Source organism: Candoia aspera, chromosome 3 (genome assembly GCF_035149785.1).
Source record: "Candoia aspera isolate rCanAsp1 chromosome 3, rCanAsp1.hap2, whole genome shotgun sequence".
In the NCBI taxonomy this organism is placed as follows: Eukaryota; Metazoa; Chordata; class Lepidosauria; order Squamata; family Boidae; genus Candoia; species Candoia aspera.
Window position 1 is genome coordinate 172199262 of NC_086155.1, and position 23003 is coordinate 172222264.

The 23003-nt window shown below is 38.5% G+C and overlaps 1 protein-coding gene across 4 annotated transcripts in view; it reads right to left on the reverse strand.

Moving 5' to 3' along the window:
- The window catches only part of CA8 (carbonic anhydrase 8), a 47355-nt gene that overhangs the window by 13300 nt on the left and 11052 nt on the right, over window positions 1–23003 (reverse strand). For all 4 annotated transcript variants that reach the window (XR_010067654.1, XM_063299326.1, XM_063299327.1 and 1 more), the window contains one exon: window positions 4105–4200. Coding sequence is in view for 3 of the 4 variants with exons in the window: in XM_063299326.1 (XP_063155396.1) it covers window positions 4105–4200 (96 nt within the window). In the remaining variant the exon portion in view is untranslated. The remainder of the gene's footprint in view (window positions 1–4104; window positions 4201–23003) is intronic.

Below are 23003 nucleotides of genomic sequence, written 5' to 3' on the forward strand. Positions count from 1 at the left end.
ATTTTAAAAATGAGAAGATGGAGCAGTATGCCTCTTTATGGACTAGATTTAATAATGTTTAAGGATTGATTTAATCTTATACTGGTATTATACAGTATGGATTTTCCCCTCTTTTTTCTGATTTCTTTTCCCCCATTTATGTTCAGTTTACCTAATCACTATAATGTATGCAGTTTTTTATTACACAATCATTGGATGTATTCTTTTTGTTTATTATACTTAACTAATAAAAAACGAATTTAAAAAAAAGGGTGGAGGATGTAGAATAACAGATTAAAATTATAGAAGAGCAGATTCCAACTGAAAAAAAATGTCATAATAGGAAGGGGAGTTTGAAAGTGGAATCAATTACCCAGAGCAGTGATGGCTTTCCTTCAGCTGGATGTGTTCAGAGGTGGAGTTTCTATTCTGATCAGGCTAAAGGTGCTGTCTCTGGGAAAGTAAGTGAGGGAACATTCAAAACTCCACCAGAATATTGCATGAAATTGAGGCTGTTTTCAAAAACTTAATTTTAGATTTTAAAAAATGAAAAATACGAAACACTTTAGAAGTTGATTTAAAGTGTAATAACTGGGCAGGAGTCATCTGCATGTTAAACAACCTTTACCTACGTCTTGCACATTTGCTGTGCTCAGTTCAATTGGACTTTGTTTTAGCATAAGTATAAAATACTAGAACCATGTAATTAATTGAGTTGCAAATACATCCAAGTAATCATCGGCCAGAACCAACTTTAACTGTGGACAGCCATTCACTCATAAGAATGAATCTTGCATTCTGAGTCCAAGCTACAATATGAAAATGATAGATACTGGAGATGCCAACACATAAGTAGCAACTATTGATTAATACTATTGTTTTTGTTAGTCTGTAGAAAAATCTAATTGGGATTGTTTTGACTCAAAAACCTAGGAAAAAACTATTCTTAAATATCTACTTAAATATCTACAATTCTTAAATATCCCACAGACATACAGCAACACCATATGCTCATGCAGAATTCTGGTGGCCATGACTGTGAATTATCATTTGCTCGAAGGACTGTACAGATCCTCATTAAAATATATGGAACCATAAGAAGGGAGAGGAGGGGTCCTGAAGTTGCTCATTAATATTTGGCACCTAGACAGCAGACTGCACAAGAATACCCATCAGCTGATCAAAGATTTCTGTAAGAGTCCACTCACTGAAGAGTACTTACTATTTGAGACACCTTCAAAAAACTGTTCCATCTGAGCAAATTTTGATGATGTGGAAGAGGCCATGGGAAAGTGGGAATTAACCCCTTCATTCCACCAGCATAAAACATTCCTGCTGATGCAAATACACAGCTGGGTTGCATCAATTCATATAAATGAAATGAGACACCAAATCAGTGTGCTCTTGTTCTCTTTTGTTGCTGTTGATGGAGATGGTAGTACGCTTCCTCTATTTTGGAGCTGTGCAAGTGGGATCAAGAATCAGTAATTATGGGAATTACTGACTTAATATATTGACAGAAATGGGAATATGTACTGTATCTCATCCTGGATAGCCAATTGTGATATGTACCTCGTTGCTTATAATTATATCATATATACTTAAAAAAAAATTGTGTGTATGTGTATGTGTGTCTTATATATATATATTCCATGAACTGAATTTGGCATTCACCCCATTGGCTCTTAATCGTAGGACAAACAGCACTTAAGGATCAGGTGAAGAGACATTTTCAATTAAAGTCAAAATACCTAGCCCCCCACCCCAAAAGATTAAATTGAACTGAGAAGTGGGATGTAGTAATAAGTTAAAGAGATTTATTTAACAATTTAACCCAACTTTCTGAGTAACTCCAAGGTTAGAATTAAAGAAATTGGATAACAGCTTCCAAAGCAATTATAGAGTCCTTTAGGAGACCAAGCTTTCATTATTTTTAGCTGTCCTCTCTGCATTGGAGTCATACATCTTTCCATTCAAACACCAAAGTCTCCAAGGAGTTTATTTAAGACATGAAAAATTAATAAAAGTCCACAAAAAAGCATTCAAATATGGTTCCTAAAGAAGCATTTCCTTTTGCCATTCACTATTATCCTGTTGAGAGCCAGTCTGGTCTAGTGGTTAAGGCAAAGGGCTAGAAACCGGGAGACTGAGAGTTCTAGTCCCACCTTAGGTACAAAGGCAGCTGGGTGACTTTGGGCCAGTCACTCTCTCTCAACCTTAGGAAGAAGGCAATGGCAAACCACTTCTGAAATCTTGCCAAGAAAACTGCAGGGACTAGTCCAGGCAGACACCCAGGATCAGACACAATTCAACAACAACAACAAAGTTATCCTGTTACTTAGTGGCAGTTTGCAGCAGTTCCAGACTTGATTCTTGATCCCTTCAATCTTCCAAACTTCTATTTCTTTCCTCTAAGTTGGGGGAGCAACACAGAATCCACAAGCTACTTTAAGAAACCCCTTTGGGGTCCCAGAGAAACCCCTATAATGAAATTGTGCTGCTGAAAAATGGAAGTGCAATTTTTTGGCAGAAAAAGAAACAAAAGAGGTAATTAGAATAGCGTAATAGATTTTTTTTTAAAAAGTCCCAACCTATTCCCCAACTTCAGAAATTCCATCCTTTCTCATCTGCATAGCATCATAATGTTATTTACCTCATTGGCCATGGCTTGAAAACAATAATTCACCTACAGAAAGTTTGCCTTGCTCTGAGCTTTTAAATATAAAGACAAGGTATGTTTATACGCTGATGTCAAATCTGTGCTAGATGTGGGGTTGGACTGGCACGGGGACAACCCAGGGCTATCCTCAACCATCAAAGCTCAAACCGGTCTCTCTCCCTCAGCCCAACCTACCTCACAAGGTTGTTGTTGAAAACTAACTTTTTGCTCCCACCTGGTGGTTGTCTATGAGAGGGAAGGGCTTCCCTTAAAAAAAACCCACACGAATATTTTACTGCATTTGTCTTAATTAAATGCATTTAACTTTGACCAGATCCTAATATTTGCTATATTATGATTTTTCCAAAGTCTATGGTGCAAGTTATAAATCTACCACAAGAATAAAAGAATAATCTTTTTAAAAAAGAATCAGCTTATCTTCCCCCAAAAGACCCTTTGTTTTTCAGGTATATACTAAAAGTTTCATTAGAGAGCACTATGAAATCCTCTTTTAAAATTCTTTTTCAAAATGTCCCAGAACTGACTTGTTTGGGGAACCAGGTCCACAGCAGCTTATAGCCCTTTTTAGGCATTTCCACTATACAGGGCAAAAGACTGTGAGGACTGCCAGCCATCCTTACTCCTTAGACCAGCCTTTCTCAACCTTTGACCCTGGAGGAACCCTTGAAATATTTTTCAGGCCTTGGGGAACTCCTGCACATTCAGGAGCTCAAAAATAGGCCAGAAGTTACAAAATTATTATATTCGTTTCATGTGTAGGCCTGCATATATGCATTAACAGTGTTCTTAAACTAAAAGTAAAGAATGAAACTTACCTCTTTAATGCGAAGTTGCCCGAATTTGAAATATTTTTTTAAATAAATCATGATCTCCCAGGGAACCCCTGGTGACCTCTCACAGAACTCTAGGGTGCCATGGAACCCTGGTTGAGAAACCCTGCCTTAGAGCAATGCCAGGGTTGACCACATCCTGACTGATGCATGATAAATGTCAAACTGCAGGAGGCCAGACTTTGAACACAAATGTAGATACACAGGCTCCCTCCACTGGGACACTGACTGACCAAGATTCTGGTCCTCATGGTGTAATGGTCAATATGCACATCAATATATTTGAGACAAAGGTATAATTAGTGTCACTCAGAAGCCCTTCATATATTTGTACCAAAAGCCTGAAGAGGAATTGTGAGTTCAGTTCAACACTATGATTCACTTATAAAACACAACTTAAGTGGCACCTGCAACTTGAATGAAAGTGGCTTGTATTGCTGAAAGATATAGAGTATAACTTTCTGATGAACAGACATAATGACAGTCTGGTTTTGTGTCTGTAATAGCTGTGGAAGGGAGAAATTGACACTTGTAGTTTCACCCATCACAGCAGTATTGCAATGAAACTGCAATTAAGAAACAATAAATGATCACGGCGAAGAGAAAGAAAATTACCTGCACAAATAAAGCAATGATGGCTATACCATTCTTCTTTCCCATGGCCTCATCAATACTGTGATACATGGTGGCATTCCAGTGGATCAGATGGAGCTGGAGAGAGAGAGAGATTGCTTGTAGCAAAAATACATTGCTTGGCTAAGAAATTGCCTAGCAGTGGCTGATTAGAGACCTTTGCAGACATCGTTATTACAGTTGCTCTATAACTGTTTTTTTAAGTGTTTCTATTCTGTCTTTCCACACAATGACCTAAGATACTTTAACATTTTAATGAAAATAGTTAAGCAAAAATTATAAAGCATTGCCATACATCCTAAAAGCAAGTAAACTACAATTAAAACAACAACAGCCTAGTAGCAGTACCATACTCAGCATAAAAAAGGAGAAGAAATAAAATGGCTTCACCCAGCCCCTGGAAAAAAACCAGTTGGGGTACCAGGTTGTTGTTGTTAGTTGCTGTCGTTTACGACTCATGGTGACCCTATGTGTAACAGAACAAAATGCTGTTCGGTCTTGCGCCATATGCCTGACTGTTCCAATGTTTGCATCCTCTGTTGCTATGATTGTATCAATCCATTGCATTGAAGGTCTTCCTCTTTTCGGCTGGCCCTGACTTTACCAAACATGATGTCCTTTTCAAGCGATCGGTCTTTCCTGATGATGTGCCCAAAGTATGACAGTCTAAGCCTAGTTATCTTCACCTCTAGGGAACATTCTGGTTGTATATCTTCTAAAACTGATCTGTTTGTTCTTCTGGCAGTTCATGGTATTTTCAACAATCTTTGCCAACACCACAATTTGAATGCATCAATTCTTCTTCTATCTTCCTTCTCTAATGTCCAACTTTCACAGGCATGTGTGACAATTGAGAAGACCATGGTGTGAGTCAGATGCACCTTTGTTTTTAAACTGACATCTTTACTTCTGAAAACTTTAGATAGGTCTTTGATGGGAGATTTTCCCAGCACGATACATCATTTGATTTCTTGATTACTACTTCCCTTGGCATTGATCGTTGATCCGAGTAGACTGAAATTGTTGATGACTTCAATTTCTTCTCCATTTATTGTGACCTTGTTTATTGGTCCATTTGTGAGAATCACTGTCTTCTTCACGTTCAGGTGTAGTCCATATTGCTGACTACAATCTTTGATCTTCATCAGCAAGTATTTCAAGTCTTCTTCATTTCCAGCAAGCAAAGTTGTATCATCTGCATATCACAGGTTGTTAATGAGTCTTCCACCAATCCTGATACCCCGTTCTTCTTCATACATTCCTGCTTCTCGAATTATTTGTTCAGCGTACACATTGAATAAGTAGGACAAAATCCAGCTTGGACTTCTGGTAGTTCTCTGTCAATGCAAAGCTGCAAACATTGTTGAATTATTTTCAGCAAAATTTTGCTAGCATGTGAAATTAATGAAATTGCTCAAGAATTTCCACATTCTGTTTGATCTCCTTTCTTTGGAAAGGGTATGAATATGGATCTCTTCCAGTCAGTTGGCCAAGTCGTTGTCTTCCAAACTTCTTGACATAGAAGAGTAAGTGCTTCCACTGCTGCATCTGATTGTTGAAATATCTCAATTGGTAGTCCATCAATTCCTGGAGCTTTGTTTTTCGCCAATGCTTTCAGTGCAGCTTGGACTTCTTCCTTCAGTACTGATGGTTCTTGATCATATTCTCTCTTTAAACAGCTGAACATTGACTCTTTTTTATACAGTGATTCTGTATATTCCTTCCATCTTCTCTTAATACTACCTGCATCATTTAACATATTGCCCATAGAATCTTTAAGGATAGCAACTTGGGGCTTGAATTTTCTCTTCAGCTGTTTCAGCTTGAGAAATGCTAATCATGTTCTTCCTCTTTGATTTTCTAACTCTAGGTCTTTGCATATTTTATAATAATATTTTTCCTTATCTTTTCAAGCTGCCCTTTGACATTTTCTATTTAGCTCTCTTCCTTCATTTTTCATTACTTCACCTGGGGTACCAGGTAGACATTCCAATTTGATGGGGCACCAAACAGAAAAGGTCTTTTCCAGTAGCTACCACCTGAAACATTAGATTCTTCCAATGAGCTTAGTATATAGACAGGTTCATAAAGAAGTATGCCATTCTTTGGAGTTCAAAATGACTACTTAAAATTAGGTATTGAGACATTTTATGTATTTTTATGTATTTATTTCATTTATTTGATTTTGATGCAGCCTGACTCCAGCTGACTCTAGGTGAATCATAAAAATAAAAAGCAACGTAAAAACAATAAAACACAATAAAATAGACCAGAAGAAATTACAAAAAATAATAATAAAAATAAAAAATAGCTACAAAATAATTACAAGATAGCACTCCAGGCAACGGATCAAAATATGAAACATCACAGACCAGAGTCCCATCTCTCCTACCCCAAGGCCTGAGAGAAGAGCCAGGTCTTCAAGGCCTTCTGAAACATCATCATGGTGGGAACTTGAAGGGGAGACTCATAGGAAACTTCATTCCAGAGGGCAGGCACCCCTACAGAGAAGGCGTACTTCCTGGGTCTCAAAAGAGGAGCTGGAGTGTGACCATTCTGCTGGATCTTACCAGTTGGGGAGGAACTGCAGAAGATAGGTGGTCCCTCAAATAACTGGGCCCTATGCCAGGTCGGGCTTTATAGGTAATAACCAGCACCTAACCAGCACCTTGAATTGCACCCAGAAACACACTGGCACCAGTGCAGCTCATGAAGCAGAGGTGCCATCACTGCTCATACTGCTGCATTCTGGACCAGTCAAAGCTTCTGGGCAGCCTCATGTACAGCATGTTGCACTAGTCAGGGTGTGAGGTTACAAGGGCATGAGTGACTGTCCGGAGGGCCAGGGAAAGGGCACAGTTGGTGCACCAGGTGGAGCAGTGCAAAGCCCTCTTGGCCACAGCTGCTCAATGAGCAGGAGCTGAGAGTCCAAGAGAGCCCTCAAGTTGCATACCACTCCTGACTAGGAAAGTGCAACCCCATCCAGGAGTAAAGATGGAAAATTCCCAGATCTAGGCAGTCCTAGCATCCACAGCAACTCAGTTTTGGTAGGATTGAGCCAGAATTTGTTTCTCTCCATCCACAAAGCCTCCAGGCACTGGGACAGGGCTTCAACAGCCTCATTTGGCTGGCCTGGGATCATGATACCAGACTCCAAACCAGCAGTTGACCTCATGCAGTGGTATCACAGAGTTGCTAAACAAGAGGGGAGAGAATGTTGAACACTACGGCACCCACAAAGGGGCCTAGGGTGCCATCTTTTTCTCCCTACCACTACCACTGACTGGAACTGGCCGTGAAGGAAGGAAGAGGAGAACGCCCATTATACAGTGTCTCAAAGTACCAGCCCCCAGAGCTGATCCAGAAGGATAACATGATCAATGGAATCGAAAGCCATTGAAAGAACTAGGAGCACAAGGATGATGTACCATCCCATCCCAGCTCCACCACAAGTCATCAACAAGCCCAACCAAGGCTGTCTCCATACTAAGTCCCGGCCTGAATCCCAGTTGAAACAGATATAGATAATCCAACATATTGAAGTTGATAACACAGATTTCAACCTCAGTGAAATGTAAGTATTTATGGTGACTCTCTATTAACAGTCTTGTCAGCAATATTCTGGATCTCCTGCTGCTAACCCCTTTTAGAAACTAAAAGCAAATCTTGTGGCACCTTAAAAATTAATACATTTATTATATTGTGATAAATAGCAGCCAAAAATCAATGCAACACTTTCTTCTCATTTTGAATTGGAAAACACATGAAAATCATAATATAAATTTAAAATAGTCTTAAAGTCAGTTAAGAAGACAAAGGAATAGACCAGTCCTGCCATTATGTGTAACATTCCCTCACTAAGTTTGCTTTATCTTCAGTTAACTGGAGTTTTAACACACACATACACCCCTGAGAAATATTAAGCCACCCAAACTATGCTAACCTCTGGCCAAATATAGAATAGATGCATATAAGAACCTCTTTTGACAATTTCAAGTAATGGTTTGCAAGTCAAGTTAGCATAGATAATAATGTAATAGTTTTAAAAGAATTCTAATCAAATACATGTGCTAAGAGCACAAATTAACAATAAAATTCAGTCTTCCAAAATTTGGATGCTTAATTCAAAAATCTTCACTACTATTTAGCTGGGTTTGGGACAATGAAAATTCTTTGGTCATATACATTGTATATTTTCCTTTAGTATCAATATCTTTTTAAAACAAAAAAGAGAAATATTCATATTACATAATATAAAATGTGACAGAAGGTGCTTATCGCTCAGCTTGGCAATCAGAAAGTGTTAATGTGTTCAGTGAGTATAAAGAAGCAAAATATATTGTTTGACTTTGTTCTTTTCAATTATTTGTCAATTTTATAACCATGAATAATTCTTCCTTCTTTGAATGTTAAATGGTTCATTTAAATACCAAATCATGCATTGACATTTCAGTCGCCATTTCTTTTTAGCATTATGCTGGCAAGACACAACATAATAATCATGTCAGTCTGTCTTAAGCAGACTTTTATTGATTGGGTTTTCTCATTGTCCCCACTAGAGGGCACTCATGCTCTCTGATGACTATCACAGTAAATAGAAATGAAAACAAAACAAGCAAAAGTTCTTTCCTTTTGATCTTATAAGCAGATCTAGAGAAAGAAAATCCTTGTATTAAAGAGTTAAGGTCCTAGTCACAACTACTATTGGGAAAACAATGCTATCTTGGTGGCTCCAATTGTTATCTTTTTAATGTCAGCGTATACCTTACTGCAAAAAAAGTTGTAACAATGCTGTGGAAGACAATAGTCATGTTTACACCATTTTTCAGTCAGTCAGTGGATAAAGCCATGGACAGAACTAGCATCAGGTTCACAGAGGAAAATTTCTGCAAAAGATGCTATTCTCCCTCAAAAAAAAAATACTGCTTGTAAAGAATTTTAGTAAGTGCCTCACTTTTAATAAAAGGGAGATTTCATGTATTTATAAAAAGTATTTATGGCAAATTGAGAGTAGAATTACAATGTATTTTTAAAACAAAATGCATAACTGGTTTTTCACATCCAGTTTTGTGACTGATGGTACCTGATCACCCCAAATATACTTTACTAGATGCATTTTCCTGAAAAGAGCATGATGAAGGAAGCACATTTTTTTTACAAAGTAAAAAATGTGAGGAGAGAGAGAAGAGGACCACTCTGAGTATTTTTTAAAGAAAAAAAAATCTTATAAAAGGATTTCCTCCCTTAGTCTATTCCCTTAGTCCATCCAATCTTTCGACTTCCCTATTTTAAATCAGAAACTTTTTGAGGAAGTGGCTTGGTTTGCACATCATAGAGAGCCATAATGGGGCCTGTTTCGCTTTGGTTAGCACAATGTATGTACTCAGCCATTTTCACTTAGTGTAATATGAACCCAGGCATAATGCTTTAGTCAAGAAACCACTATTTAAAAAATCCAACCAATAAATGTCAATAGTTTGTTTAGAACAGTTTCCCAACTTTGTGCCCTCCCATTTGGTTGGAACTAGAACTCCTAATTTATTTATTTATTTGAATTCATTAGCCGCCCAACTCCAATGGACTAATCACAAAACCTCTGAATAAACTGGATTTTCTGGGACTTTACCATTTTTGGTACTGGATGGGGTGGCACTACACGAGACAGAGCCAGTGTACAATCCAGAGGTCCTTCTAGACTCACAACCCCTGCTCAAGGAATAGGTTGCCAGTCATGGCTAGGAGGGCTTCTGCACAGCTTTGTGTTGTGTGCCAGTTGCGCCCTATCCTGGACCATGAGGCCCTACACACAGTCACTCACAACCTGGTCACCTCCAGAGTGGATCACTGTAATGTACTCTATATGGGGCTGCCCTTGAAGAACATTCGGAAGCTTCAGCTGGTGCAGAGTACAGCTGGGCAGACAGTTATGGGAGCCCCTAGGATGGCACACATTATATCTCTGTTCAAGGAGCTGCAGTAGCTGCCAGTCTGCTTCCAGGTGCAATTCAAGGTGCTGGTTTTGATCCTTAAGCCTACATGGCATGGGACCAGGTTATTTGAGGGACTGCCTCTTTCTAATTACATCTACCCATCCGATCAGGTCGAGCAGGAGAGGTATGCTGTGGGTCCTGTCTACCAAGGAGTTCCATCTGGTGGGAGCCAAATGGCATGCCTTTTCTGCTGTGGCCCCTGCTCTCTGGAACTTCATTCCCCCCAGGGTGAGATTAGTCCCATCCCTGTTAGCCTTTCAGAAAGCCCTGAAAACCTGGTTTTTCCAGAAACCTTGGGGATCCCATGGGGAGTCTGCAAGATGGTTGCATTGTGCCTAGATGGTTGTTATTGTCCTACAATCTTGCTTTTTATTTATTTTTATTAGGTTTATTGTGTTAAGTGTTTTAATGGTTGTGATATTGTTTTAATTGTTAGTTGTACACTGCCCAGAGTCACACCTAGTGAGATGGGCAGCCATATAAATTTGCTAAATAAATAAAGAATGGTGATCCATGTTTTCCATTAATTCTGGAAATATGTATCCAATAATGTAAAGGTATTTCAAGTAATTGCCTTGAGATAAACCAAAGTTATCTCCTTAATGCTTCTTATTAGACATTAATACAGTTTCATAGTGAAAGTAGCACAATCCACTTGAATTACTTATAGTCATATTTAACCTTGTTCTGTATATTTAGTCTTCCTTAATAGATAAAAAGATGGAATTATCATCACTCATTTAGTCACCTAATATTAAGATAATTTTGTTTGAAACCTACATTTTTATAAAACTCTGATTCAATACAAGCATATAAATGTGTAATAAGTGAAATCAGTGGCTGATGTGAGAAGAAATACATGTTCTTTCAAAGAACAAACTCATATTCTGAGTATGAAACACATTTTACCATTATGTTTCACTCAGTCATGCATTGTACATATTATAAAAACAAACCAAAGGTACCATTAAAGGAATTGAAGGTTGTGTACAAATTATTCAGTATTAAGACTTTGATGTATGATCACTATGAAGTTACTAGGAAACAAAAATACACATAGAAAGCCATCTAGTTCTTATACTTCTTGATGATTATATTTTGATAAATACATAACCTTTATATCACCTCATAATCATATTTGAGAGAAAGAGGTATGTTGGTGCTTGTGCTTGGATTTATCTTTTGCAATATTGATTTGGAAGAAAATACATAGTTCATCTTCCCCCACAAAAAAGACTTTTTCAAAGAGGTCCTCTGAGGACCAACAAGTAATAGATAAGTGTGGCATGAGACTTTGGTAGGTTATATCCACTGCAAATCTTATTTGAGCAAAAACTGTATGTGCAACTTGCCCAAATTAGTGCTGTGCAACTTGATACTGCCCATGTTTGCTTAGAAAATAAATCCCACTGTTTTTAAAACAAAGTACTCCCAAATAGATGAACATTGCAAAATATTTTGCTCTCTTGTTTCCTTGTACAGCTGATTTCTATATATTTGCTACCTGGAATCCTTGTAAAATGTCCAAAGCATCACTTGTATGTATTTCCTGCTGTATAAAATGTTTCCTGATATATCATCTGACTTTTTCTCTTTGCCTGTTTTGAAGGTTTTTAACACACATAGAAAAAATAATAATTTGCTACTCACTTGCTAGACACAATTTACATATTTTTCCTCCAGATTGTACAGAATCTCATGTTTATTGGGCACCCATGGTTTTGAATGTTGTTGAAAACTTTGGTATTTTCTTTTAAACCAACAAAAATTTCAGTTTTATCTTGCTTACTATTGCTTAGTAAAAAGGAACAAAGAGGGCTGACGGCCTATGGCCATTAATATATCTGGGACTCTAGAACAGTGTTTCTCAACCTTGGCAACTTTAAGATGTCTGCTCTAGAATAACTTAAGATCCTATATATTTTACCCAAGCAATATCTTTTATATCTAAATAAAATAGCTCAGTGGATGACAGTTCTTTTCACAGGCACACCAAGAAATATAGATAGGTTTATTTGTCTTTGGAAGTTAGTTTTCTCATATAAACTAAAGAACAAAGCTAGAAAACTCTTTGTTTACAAGAACATTTTTCCAATTTACTGTTTTTCTGCAATGTTTGCAGAGGGTGAGAGTTCATCAAACAAAAGTACTGTATTCAGCCCTGGGGTCAGACTCTCTAGCCTGTTACCAGCAGACACAGGGAGAAATCTAAGCAGGAAACGCTCCATTGGGTCAGATGCTTGAACCAGACATCCAGTTATACAAAGCCTAGACAGCCTTGTAACCTCTTCTTCCTCTAAAGGTGCCTCACTGACCACACCCTCTAAAGAACAGGAAGGTCAACAGGCACAACGCCTTTCTCATTTCCTTCTGCCACTCACAAGACAGCCTGCTCTGTAACAAATGTATATGCAACAATGCTCCAGTGACAAAATCACGGCTTGTTTCCTCTTGCAACACTTCTGAAAAGTGGCAAAAGATTGGGAAAAAAATCCATCTATACAGGTGGGGAAAAAAACCACTCAGTGACATTAAATTTCTGCAGGTCTTTCAAACTGCCTATGAGTTTCCCATGGTTTGGAAGAATGTTATGACCAGAACCAGTGCTGGGCTGAAATCTGCTTTGCAACTTTTCAAAAGTTTTCATCCTCTACAAAGTGGTTTTTTTTAAATGTTCATTTCAAAGTACTTAACAATTTCTTATACATTTCTCTTGTTGGTGTTGTGATTTTATTTACTTGACTGCAAGTAAATGATCTGGATGGGGACATCCAAGTGCAAAGAAGGGAAATCTAATCCTTTCCTCCAGCCCCTTTGTTTATTAGAAACAAAGCCAAACAATAAAGACTTATTCTTCCTGCATGGGATGTGACCAAAGGAGAAAAAAAAAACATGCAAGGTAAAATAGAATTTACACATAATGAGCATAATGTTTAATTTAGTCCTGAAATACAAAACGGTACCACCAACATCTAAACTTACAAAGTTACAATGATTTGAAGAGTCTTTTCCTATTTCTGAGTAGACGTTGCTATAGTATTTCATTTAATAAATATTTGGATTAGCTTCAGTTATAACCTACTTAACAATTTATCAGGGTATATGTTGGAAGTTCTCTCTTTTCTCAAATAAAAGGGATATCTAATATCTAGTATATGTACTGAGCTGAGCGCTTATCCTAAACCAATTGAGTAAGTACTGCTGCGAACAGTAGTATGATAATGGAGCTGCATGTCTTCACAGGGAGTCACTTTATGGAGTGATACTGGACTATTCACTTTCAATTAAGGTGATTTAAAATAATTCATGCCAGCCATAAGCTACATAAAAGGAGAAAGGTATAAAATAAACTTCTGTAGAATTAGTATGTGTGCTGCTTAAGAAAACAGCCTCCTGGTTTATCATAAGATCTAATACAAAGACATTTTGCACTAAATAGCAAAGGAAGAATGGCAGGCATTAAGTGTTCATCGGTGCTCAAAGGGCATGCTTTAAGAAAAAAATACACACAAAGTGAAATAAAACTGAATATGCTTCCGGGGCAAATGCAATCTCCTATTCCTGTCTGTAGGCTTTAGAAGTCTCCACAGGTTGCAGGACTTGCACATTTCTGCTGTAGTAGAAGAGGAGGGCTGAATCAAATAGATTTTTATTAGAGATATTAAATTAAATTAAATAAATGCATATGCAGCCATGCTTATGTATGACCAAGAAATCCAAAATCCCTTGATAGGTAATATTCTTATTTTATTTTAAATCTCATTTGAGTTGAGCTCATCTCCTAGTGACCTTGTAGACTCCTAGATGTAATTATGTTTGCCCAGGTATGGAAAAGATTTGCTATTTCTTACTTCCCAGGCTAGCCTACAGCCCTAATATTTCCTGATGGTCTGCAATCGAAGTACTTATCAGGTCAAAACTTGATTAGTTTTTTTGAGATCAGCCAATGTCAGCTAATGCCACCACGTGGGTGGGCAATACTCTTTTTACAACTATCGAACATTAACAGAAATATGTGCAAGCTTTAGAATTCTCCTGAACTGTTTACCAGCATGGGTTTAATAGAACACTATTGGAAATAAACTAATTTCCCAATTATGGTTTCTTTTGGAAAACAGAACAGTGATCCTGTAGGGAGGCACACACAATCTTCCCCATCTTGTGATTATATGCCATACAGCCTGTATTTAGAACATACCAAAATGAAATGTATGTAAGTAAGGCTCCTCCACACAAGAGAGAGATCTTGACTGGGCATAGTTGTGAACTCATATGTGGAGTTCTGCCTGTGCAGGGGTCCTTCCAAAGCCTCCCTGTGAAATGGATACTGAAGGATAGGACAGCTATTGGCACAAGACTAGTCTGTATAACTCATAATCTGTCTTAATGCAGCCTTCCAAATATATGGACTTCAACTCCTGGAATTCTTAGCAAAACCCATTTTCCCCTTGTCAGCATTATCCTGACCTGTAATGGACCAACATCAAGGGTAGGACACCACGTATAGTTCAACTACAGAATTCACTGCCTTCAGATGTAGTGATCATCTCCAAACATTCTTCAGAGTACATGGGAGCACAAATGTAGCACCTCTCGGCAACATCTTAAAGAAGCTGCATCTTTTCCTGGGATCATGCAAGTGGGGTATGGCTGCTTTGAAATGGGCAGACAGGTGCTACATTCCTGTTTCCCACACTCAGAAGTACCTTTTGAGGATGGTGGCAGACCACAAAATGGCAGATCACTTCCATAGCTGAGTAAAGATAATTAGCCTTGTGCAGGTGCCTTCTTTACTCTCTTAGGTATAATACATAAATGTTGCATGGCAACTTTTGTGTATCTTATGAACTCAAGGACATAGCAGCACAGAATTTTAAAGACAAAAGTGGAAAAGAACTGCATGGCTATCTGCCCAACACATAAGACAGAATACTTAATTGGCTGCCATGGGACAAAGCACTTTTTGTACAGTTGCAGCTGACATGGCAACATTAAATCAGGCTGCCAGGCTGTGAAATCAATGAAACCTCCTTCCATATTAAATGGATTTAGATCTCTGTATTAAGTGTTGAGACTAAGAGCTGATCTGTGATTTTATCACTCAGTAATCTCTTTGACTGAGAACTCTGTTGGCACAACTGGGCAATGGGATTGTAGCCATTTCAGTCCCTGTGACATAAGGGAAAGGCATTTGTCTAACTGCATTCTGGAGCATTACTTCTGTTGTGATCCTCAATATGCTACATTAAAACAAAAAGCATCTAGTTTTAGTATGCCAGCGTATGTGTTGACTGATTCTAATTTACTTTGAAGTTGGACTTTCGATGCTAAATAAAGAACGTCGAACACCACAAGCACCATATGTTTAATATCAAGGTGGTGCAATATTTCAGATTCAGCTCGGAAAAGATGCTACATTCACACCTTGACACCCTCTGACACAGGTCCAAACCCATACATAGCCCTAACGAATTAAGAAAGAATTTCCTTTCATCTGTAAGATTAAATCTGATGAGGCCATACCAATCAGAAAGACAGTGCAATGGGTGGCCCACAAACCTGATTAAGGCTTCACATATATAGGAGGTTCACTGGATAACGTCTCTCTCTGTGTGTATATGTCTGTATGTCTGTATGACAGTATGTGTGAGTGCACTAAAAAAAAACCATGCTGAAGAGAACTATATATAAACAAAATATAGTATAACATATAAAACAGTTAAAAATCAGTTTTCTGTTACCCCACCTTTTGATAACAAAAAAGGCTAATTAAGGATGGCTATACCATGTGGCCATTTCCATCTCCAGCTAGCTGTTCAGCCAAACCTGAAATCTTCCCTAGCCACACTGTCATGCTACATTTCAGGGATGCGTATTTTCCTTGTTTTACATCTTACCCTTTTGCAGGTCCCAACAGCAGCTTGCAAAAAGCTACAACAATAAAGCATACCTATCCAACCTTGAGTTCAAGCCACACTGTGCTTGTCAAGTTGGGAAATGCTTGGGGGCTTTGCTGGATGATGAGAGGTTTATAAACCACATTGGCTTGACTTGGTTCACGTCCTACACTAAAGCAAAACAAAGAAATCATATTATGGCCTAGCAAAGTCATATATTTATTTATTATTTATTAATCAAATTTATCACTGCCCATCTCCCAAAAGGGACCCTGGGCGGTTTACAATAAAAGATAGATAAAAATATAAAACTATAAAACCCTATGATACAGATACAATAAATATAATAAAAACCTCAATGGTTAAAATTTCTTTATGATTTGCAGGCAGAACTGGGTCCTTCTAAGAAACTAACCATCCCCAGAAATGGCTACTCTCCCTCCCGCCCCAGGAATAATTACAGAATATATATATATATATATATATATATATATATATATATATATATATATTCAATATATAAATATTGAAATGTGTTTACTTCTTACTTATTCTATGATTATCCTTCTTAAGCAGACTGTTGCATACACTGATCATAACCAACAAGCTACCCAGTGACAAATGACAGCACATGCCCAGAAATGCCTGAGTGACCAAGTTTACAGTCTGAAATAAGAGATCAGGAATGAATGCACTAAAGCATCAGCCTAATTAACACAGCATCAGCTCAGTGAGATGGAGCTGACTGTACATCTTGAATGATAAAGTGGGCAAAATATAGGAAGTGCCAAATGGGAGAAATGGCCTCTAGAAAATTATGTTTTGGGTTGGAGAATATAAACTGTGTTTGTCCAGTGCATGGATTCTAATAATATGGATGTTCACGAGACTAGTATTAAGTTACACTTGATCTTATCCAAAAGGCTAAGAAGCAATTTTAGTATTAGATTGTTAATTGAGTAAGTGCATTAAGCAGCATTACCCTCTGTGGGTAACTGTTTCCTTGTCAAACCGCTCTTACTGTTAGGAAGATGTTTCTAATATGCAGCTTGAAACTGCCTTCCTGTAGCTTAATTATTCCATGCTTTGCAATGAGAAAGAATAGGTCTTGATTTTCTTTGGGCATCCTTCAGAGCCCCTCAGTTATCTTTTTGCATGACTAAATATACCAAGCATCTTCCATTTCTTTTCACAGGACTTTCTGAACCTTCTTAAAAGGATGATGCCCCAGACTGGATACAGTAACCTGAGACTGGGTTTGACCAAAGCAGAATAAAATGGAACTATTACTGCCCATGATTTGGAAATTATTATTCTTTTGATACAGCCTAAAATTGTTCTTTTTCTTTTATACCCGCATCACACTGCAGGTTCATATTCACTTTGCAGTCAAAGACCTTTTTCACAAGAAGCATTATCAAGCAGGGAATTCCATATCTTAAATCTGCGCATTTTTTTCTTAAGTAAATATCTTTGCAGTTCTCTCTGCTAAATTTCACCCTGTTGTTTTTCATCCCTTTCTTTAACCTATCAAGATTGTTTGAAGTTTATTTCTACCTTTCAGGTAGAAATATTCCACCTAATGTTGCATCATCTGCAAATGCATTCCCTCCATTTCTTCATCCAAGTCATTAGCAAAAATATTGAAGAGAAGAGGACCCAGGACTGATCCTTGTGTTTTCCACTCAATACCTTTCTCATTGAGTATGATTTTGAGCTGGTTACATATTCACTTAATTGTTATGCTATCCAGCCCACATTTAAGTGCTAATCAACATATCACGGGGTACTTCATCAAATGCTTTGCTGAAAAGATCTCTCTCTTTATGATCTGCTCTATGATTGTCAATATCTGACCAAAAAAGTACAGTGTATATTGGGGGGGGGAAGTTGTGAGGCAGGAAAAAAAAAGTTCATCTTAACAAATGTAATAACCTCATTACAGAATAGATCATATTACGAAGGGAGAAGTTTCCATGAGATCATATAGTTAATCATATGGAACAAATATCCCAGGTTAGACAATTTGTCCATTAAATTCTTAATGTCTGATCCAGTTGGCAGCACCTTTCCATGGCCTGTGGCAGAGGTTTTTCATGATATGTTATTTACTTCCTTTTAATTGGAGAATGAGTTTGGAAACTTTTGCATGCAAAGTGTATGCTATGCTCCTGAGCTACTATCCCTTGTCCAATAACTAATTATTTGATTCTATGCAAAGCGCAGTCTGAATTCTTGCTAGATAATCCAGGAAAAGTCAGAAACATAGCTAGCTATGCTTATTGTTCTCCCAGGTGGAGGTTATATTTATTTACATATAAGCAGAATACAGGACTTCGCATCAGATTACAACAAGCTTTAGCTTGCTTTTGATAGTATCTCCCTCCTTTTTTAGCAGTAATGCTAAATACTTTTTACAAAGCAGTAAATACTAAATATGTTTAGTAATGCTTCCTATTATAAGGACTGGGTTCCTCTCCTCAGCTGCTTTTTTTCAGAAAGGAGATCAGTTTATTCTGGACTGGGCTGAGGCAAAGAACAAAATGGCAGCTTCTCCCTGGTCCACCTACTCACGTGCTACTTGAATCTTACTTTAACACTGGGGAAGGGGCAACATTTTTCACCACACCAGAGGGCAGGAAAGTAGTTTAAGGAGCACACGGAAGACTTTCAAAAGTTCATAAACGTCATGGTTATGCCCTAGAATCTGCTACCTGATGCAGCCAGCTCATCTGGTGTATGGCAGAGCTGCTCCTGGATTTGTTAAAGGTACATGGAATGATATGCTATTAATGAACATTCAGCTTTATTGAAAATTTTGTTTTATTTTTCACCCCATACCAAATTAGTGTACAAAGCCTCGTGAATATCTGACTCTGGATTAGTGTTTGAACAGCCAGTTGGTCCCCACTACTCTTTCATCCCATTGTTCCTTTTCCAAGAATCATGAAATGCCCTATGTTCCCTTCTGTACTTCTACAAAGCAACACGTTCGTAAACATTATGGAACATTGTTTATTATATATTTCAACTGATCATTGCCTCAAATGAAAAATAAAATAACAAAGAATCTTCTGATAGGAAAGAAAACATCTAACTGGCCGCAGCTGCCTCACCCCCCCCCACTCACCCCCCTGCATTCCAAGACCCCTGCCACCCTGCACTCCACTGCCCCAGCTCACTTTGCTGTCTTCTTGCTCCTGCTGCTGCTGAGGCATTTCCAGCCTGGCCCTTCATGCCAAGAAGCCCTTTGCACGAAGCCAGTAAAAGCAAGCTGGCAAAAGCAAGCCCTTTTGCACGAAGCCAAAAAAGTGGCTTGGATTGGGGTGGGACCTTGGCTAACGACCAGTGAGATTTGGTTAACGACAGCAAGGGAATTGCCAGCATTGCTGTCACTAAGCAATGCGGTCACATAATGTCTCATTTTACAACTGCATTGCTCAGCAACAGAAATTCTGGTCCCAATTGTGGTTGTAAGTTGAGGACTACCTGTATATGTCTTTGTTTTATAAAAAGCAGTAACTCCAAAAGTTATAAAGAACTTAAGGCCCTAAATTAATACATTATTATAGTTTCCTTAATTTTACCTACTGCATCTTGCAGGATCAAATGTTTCACAGAATTATTAAAATTACAGGTAGTCCTCGTTGAATGACCACTCGTTCAGTGACATAGAATGAGGGGGACTTACGATGGGTCCTTGTAGTTATATCCACTGCAGCATGTCTGTGTGCACATGATCACGATTTGGGCACTCAACAACTGGCTCACAATTATGTCACAGCATCCCATGGTCATGTGATCGCCATTTGCAACCTTCACTGCCAGCTTCTGACAAGCATAGTCAATGGGGAAGCCTGCAGGAGGTCACAAATGGCGATCACATGACCGCAGGATGCTGCGACTGCACAGGATTTGCTTAACGATGGCAAGTGGGACTGCTGCAACTACCATCCTAAGTTGGTGTGGTCACATGATTTTGCCTCTGGCCAGATGTGATAACATATCTTTGATCAGGGGCAAAGGATATTTATTTAATATTGAGACCGCATTGAGCCCGCGAAAATCGGTACAAAGTCTCAATGACCCATCCTTTTTTGGTCTGAATAGGACAGGAGCTCCTACCGGGGAATTAGCAGGCTCAATGAAACCCCTAGCCAGGTTTTTGTCAATGAACTCCCTTAGCGTAGTGAGCTCTTTGGGAGACATGGGGTATATTTTTGGGTGAGGTAACTTTACATTAGGTAAGAATTCAATGGCACAGTCTGTTTTTCGGTGGGGTGGCAAGCGATCTGCTTCCTTTTCCCCAAATACATCAGCTAGATCCTGATATTGACTGGGTAGTCCCTCAAGAGGTTGAAGCGTTTGTACAGTAGTGCACGCTACCCCTCCACCCTCCATGTCATCTAGAAGATCAATGAGAGCACATCATACAAAGCAAACAAGGCCCTATGAACAGAACATTTGTGTAAAAGAAACCAAACAAAGCAAACCTAATTCTCTCAACAACTTATCAGTGGAAAATACCATAATTGCTGAGCTCTGGTGTACCAGTTTTGTACGTAAAGATGGTATCTGTTGACTTTTTTTTTCTTTGTATTCTGTGGCTTAAGGTTAATGGTAAACTTCAATTTTATAAAACAAACAACAACCCTTACTAATCTGTACAGTCTGCAAATATTACATTAGCATTAGCTAATTTAGACTGAAAAAAATACCTGCTTTAGGGCACTTTCTCATTCAGCAGCCACTATTGTTCTAAGGGTCAAGACATTAATTATGTTACTAAATCTGTGTGTCTGTGTCTCTGAATACACACAGTGTTGTAAGTCTGAGAGGGAATATAGTCCCTTTGCCCTTGTCCTATTCCTCATCTAAACTGGAGAACGTTTCCTGGAGGAGATGGGGTGTGTGGAATTTCCCTAACTGCAGTGAGCCTGTTACACATTTCAGTTAATAAGTATCATACTATTCAGAGCACAGATATGCTCCTCTGTTGGTATTTGTTCTATTGTAATTCAGAATACATGAGATGTTTTTCCACCCATAGGAGATGCTTGGTGGGAAGGAAAATGAAGCCAGAAGAATCCCCCAGTTACTTTCCTTTTACCCTGCATTAAATCTGTAAGGACAGCACCCATCTTTTGACTTGTTCTGAGGTACAATAAGGGCACAGCTGATGGGGTTGTGCAATTTACACTGATATACTTTTCTATCAACTTCAAGACTGGAGAAATGCACATCAAATGGCTGCGAGGCAAAGGTCATACTACAGGTAGTCATTGAGTTTCAATGGCAATTGGGACTGGAATTTCCATCGCTACGCGATGAAGTCATAAAGTGTGACATTACCCGACCACATTGCTTAGCAATGGCAATTCCGGCAATCCCCATTGCTGTTGTTAAGTGAGGATTGCAGGCCATTAAGCGAGGACCTCCTTGCAACTTCCTGATGGCTTCCAACAAGCAAAGTCAATGGGGAAGCCAGCAGGAAGTCACAAGTCCCAGGCAGCCTGCAAGCAGTCTGGCGGCAGGTAAGTGGCTGCTGCTGGGTGGGGGAGGGTGCGCAAGTGCCAGCACAGCACAGCATGAGCAGAGTAAGGCCAGGGTGTGGCTGCTGCTGGCTCCCCGAGGGTGTGTGGGTGGCCGTCAGGGCACAATGCAAGTGTGGCGGGGGAGGGTGTGGCTGCTGCTGGGTAAAGGAGGGTGCACAGGTGGCCGCCACAGGCAGGGGGTGCTGCGGGCACTATAGCTGGGCTCCTTGGGGGAAAAAGCCGCTGGAATGCCAGCAACTTACCACAGTGACTTGCAATGTTCCCTGCCAGCTTCCCCTTTGACTTTGCTTGTGGGAAGCTGGCAGGGAAGATAGCAAATGGTAATCACATGACCATGGGCTCTGCAACCATTGTAAGTGCAAGTCAGTTACCTAGCACCCTGATTATGAAGACCAGTCACAAGTACGACTCATGTAGTGCTGTCATAACTTCAAATGGTCACTGAACATGTGGTCGTTAACCGAGGACTACTTGTAATTCCAGTGTGTTTATTTCAGATGTCATCCTAATCCTGAAATGTTAAATCATAAATTGCAAGTAAAGATTTTCCAGATTTGCAAGGAGTGTACATTAATCATTGTCTTGTTTAAAAATATGGGATGTTGTTTCTTCCCATAAAATAGGAACAAATGTCCTATAAAACTGAACATTAAAAAAACTGAACTTTAAAAAGTATTTTTAAAAAAATCAAAAAAATGTGTTTGTAAAGATTTCCACACAGATATACTTTAGATGTTTGCAAACATCTGCAAAATATAATAAATGAAAAAGCAAGGTAAATATGCCAACCAGATTGTCACAGATTGCTTTAAACCCCATTCTCGCTTTATTGGTTTCAAAAAATTTAAGTATCTATTAACACCTTCATCAACTAAATCTGTAAGATCCCATTTTAAGGCCATTTACATATTACTTTAATCTCTTTTTTACCACATAGTTAATATTCTCCATGAAATTTTATCCACATTATTATGTCTTTAAAATATATTCCAGGTTCTAAGGCAAAAATATGTATTTTAGAAATGTATTGTAACAATATGCTATACTGTTTACTGCATAACTAGCTAGAGATTTTAATAGCTTAACTGTAGACTTTCTTCTTTTTCTCTGTTACATTAAATAAGACAAAGATTTGAGGGCTGCTTCACATATTACAATAGTAGTGACTGTACAGCAGCATGTACATTAGTGGCATTTGTCAAGGAGCCCAAATGTGGACTTTTTTAATCAATGTACAGATTAATTTATATATAAATTTATTTATTTATTTGGTTGGTTGGTTGGTTGGTTGGTTGGCCAATGTGGACGAAGGGCCTTAAGGATTTAAAGAATTTAATTGGCATTTCCCTGTTTCAGTTTTTCTAACCTGTCTGTTGTTTGTTTTTAATGATAAAGTGGAACTAATTCTGCAAGCCTGAAATTGACCCCAAATAATTTTG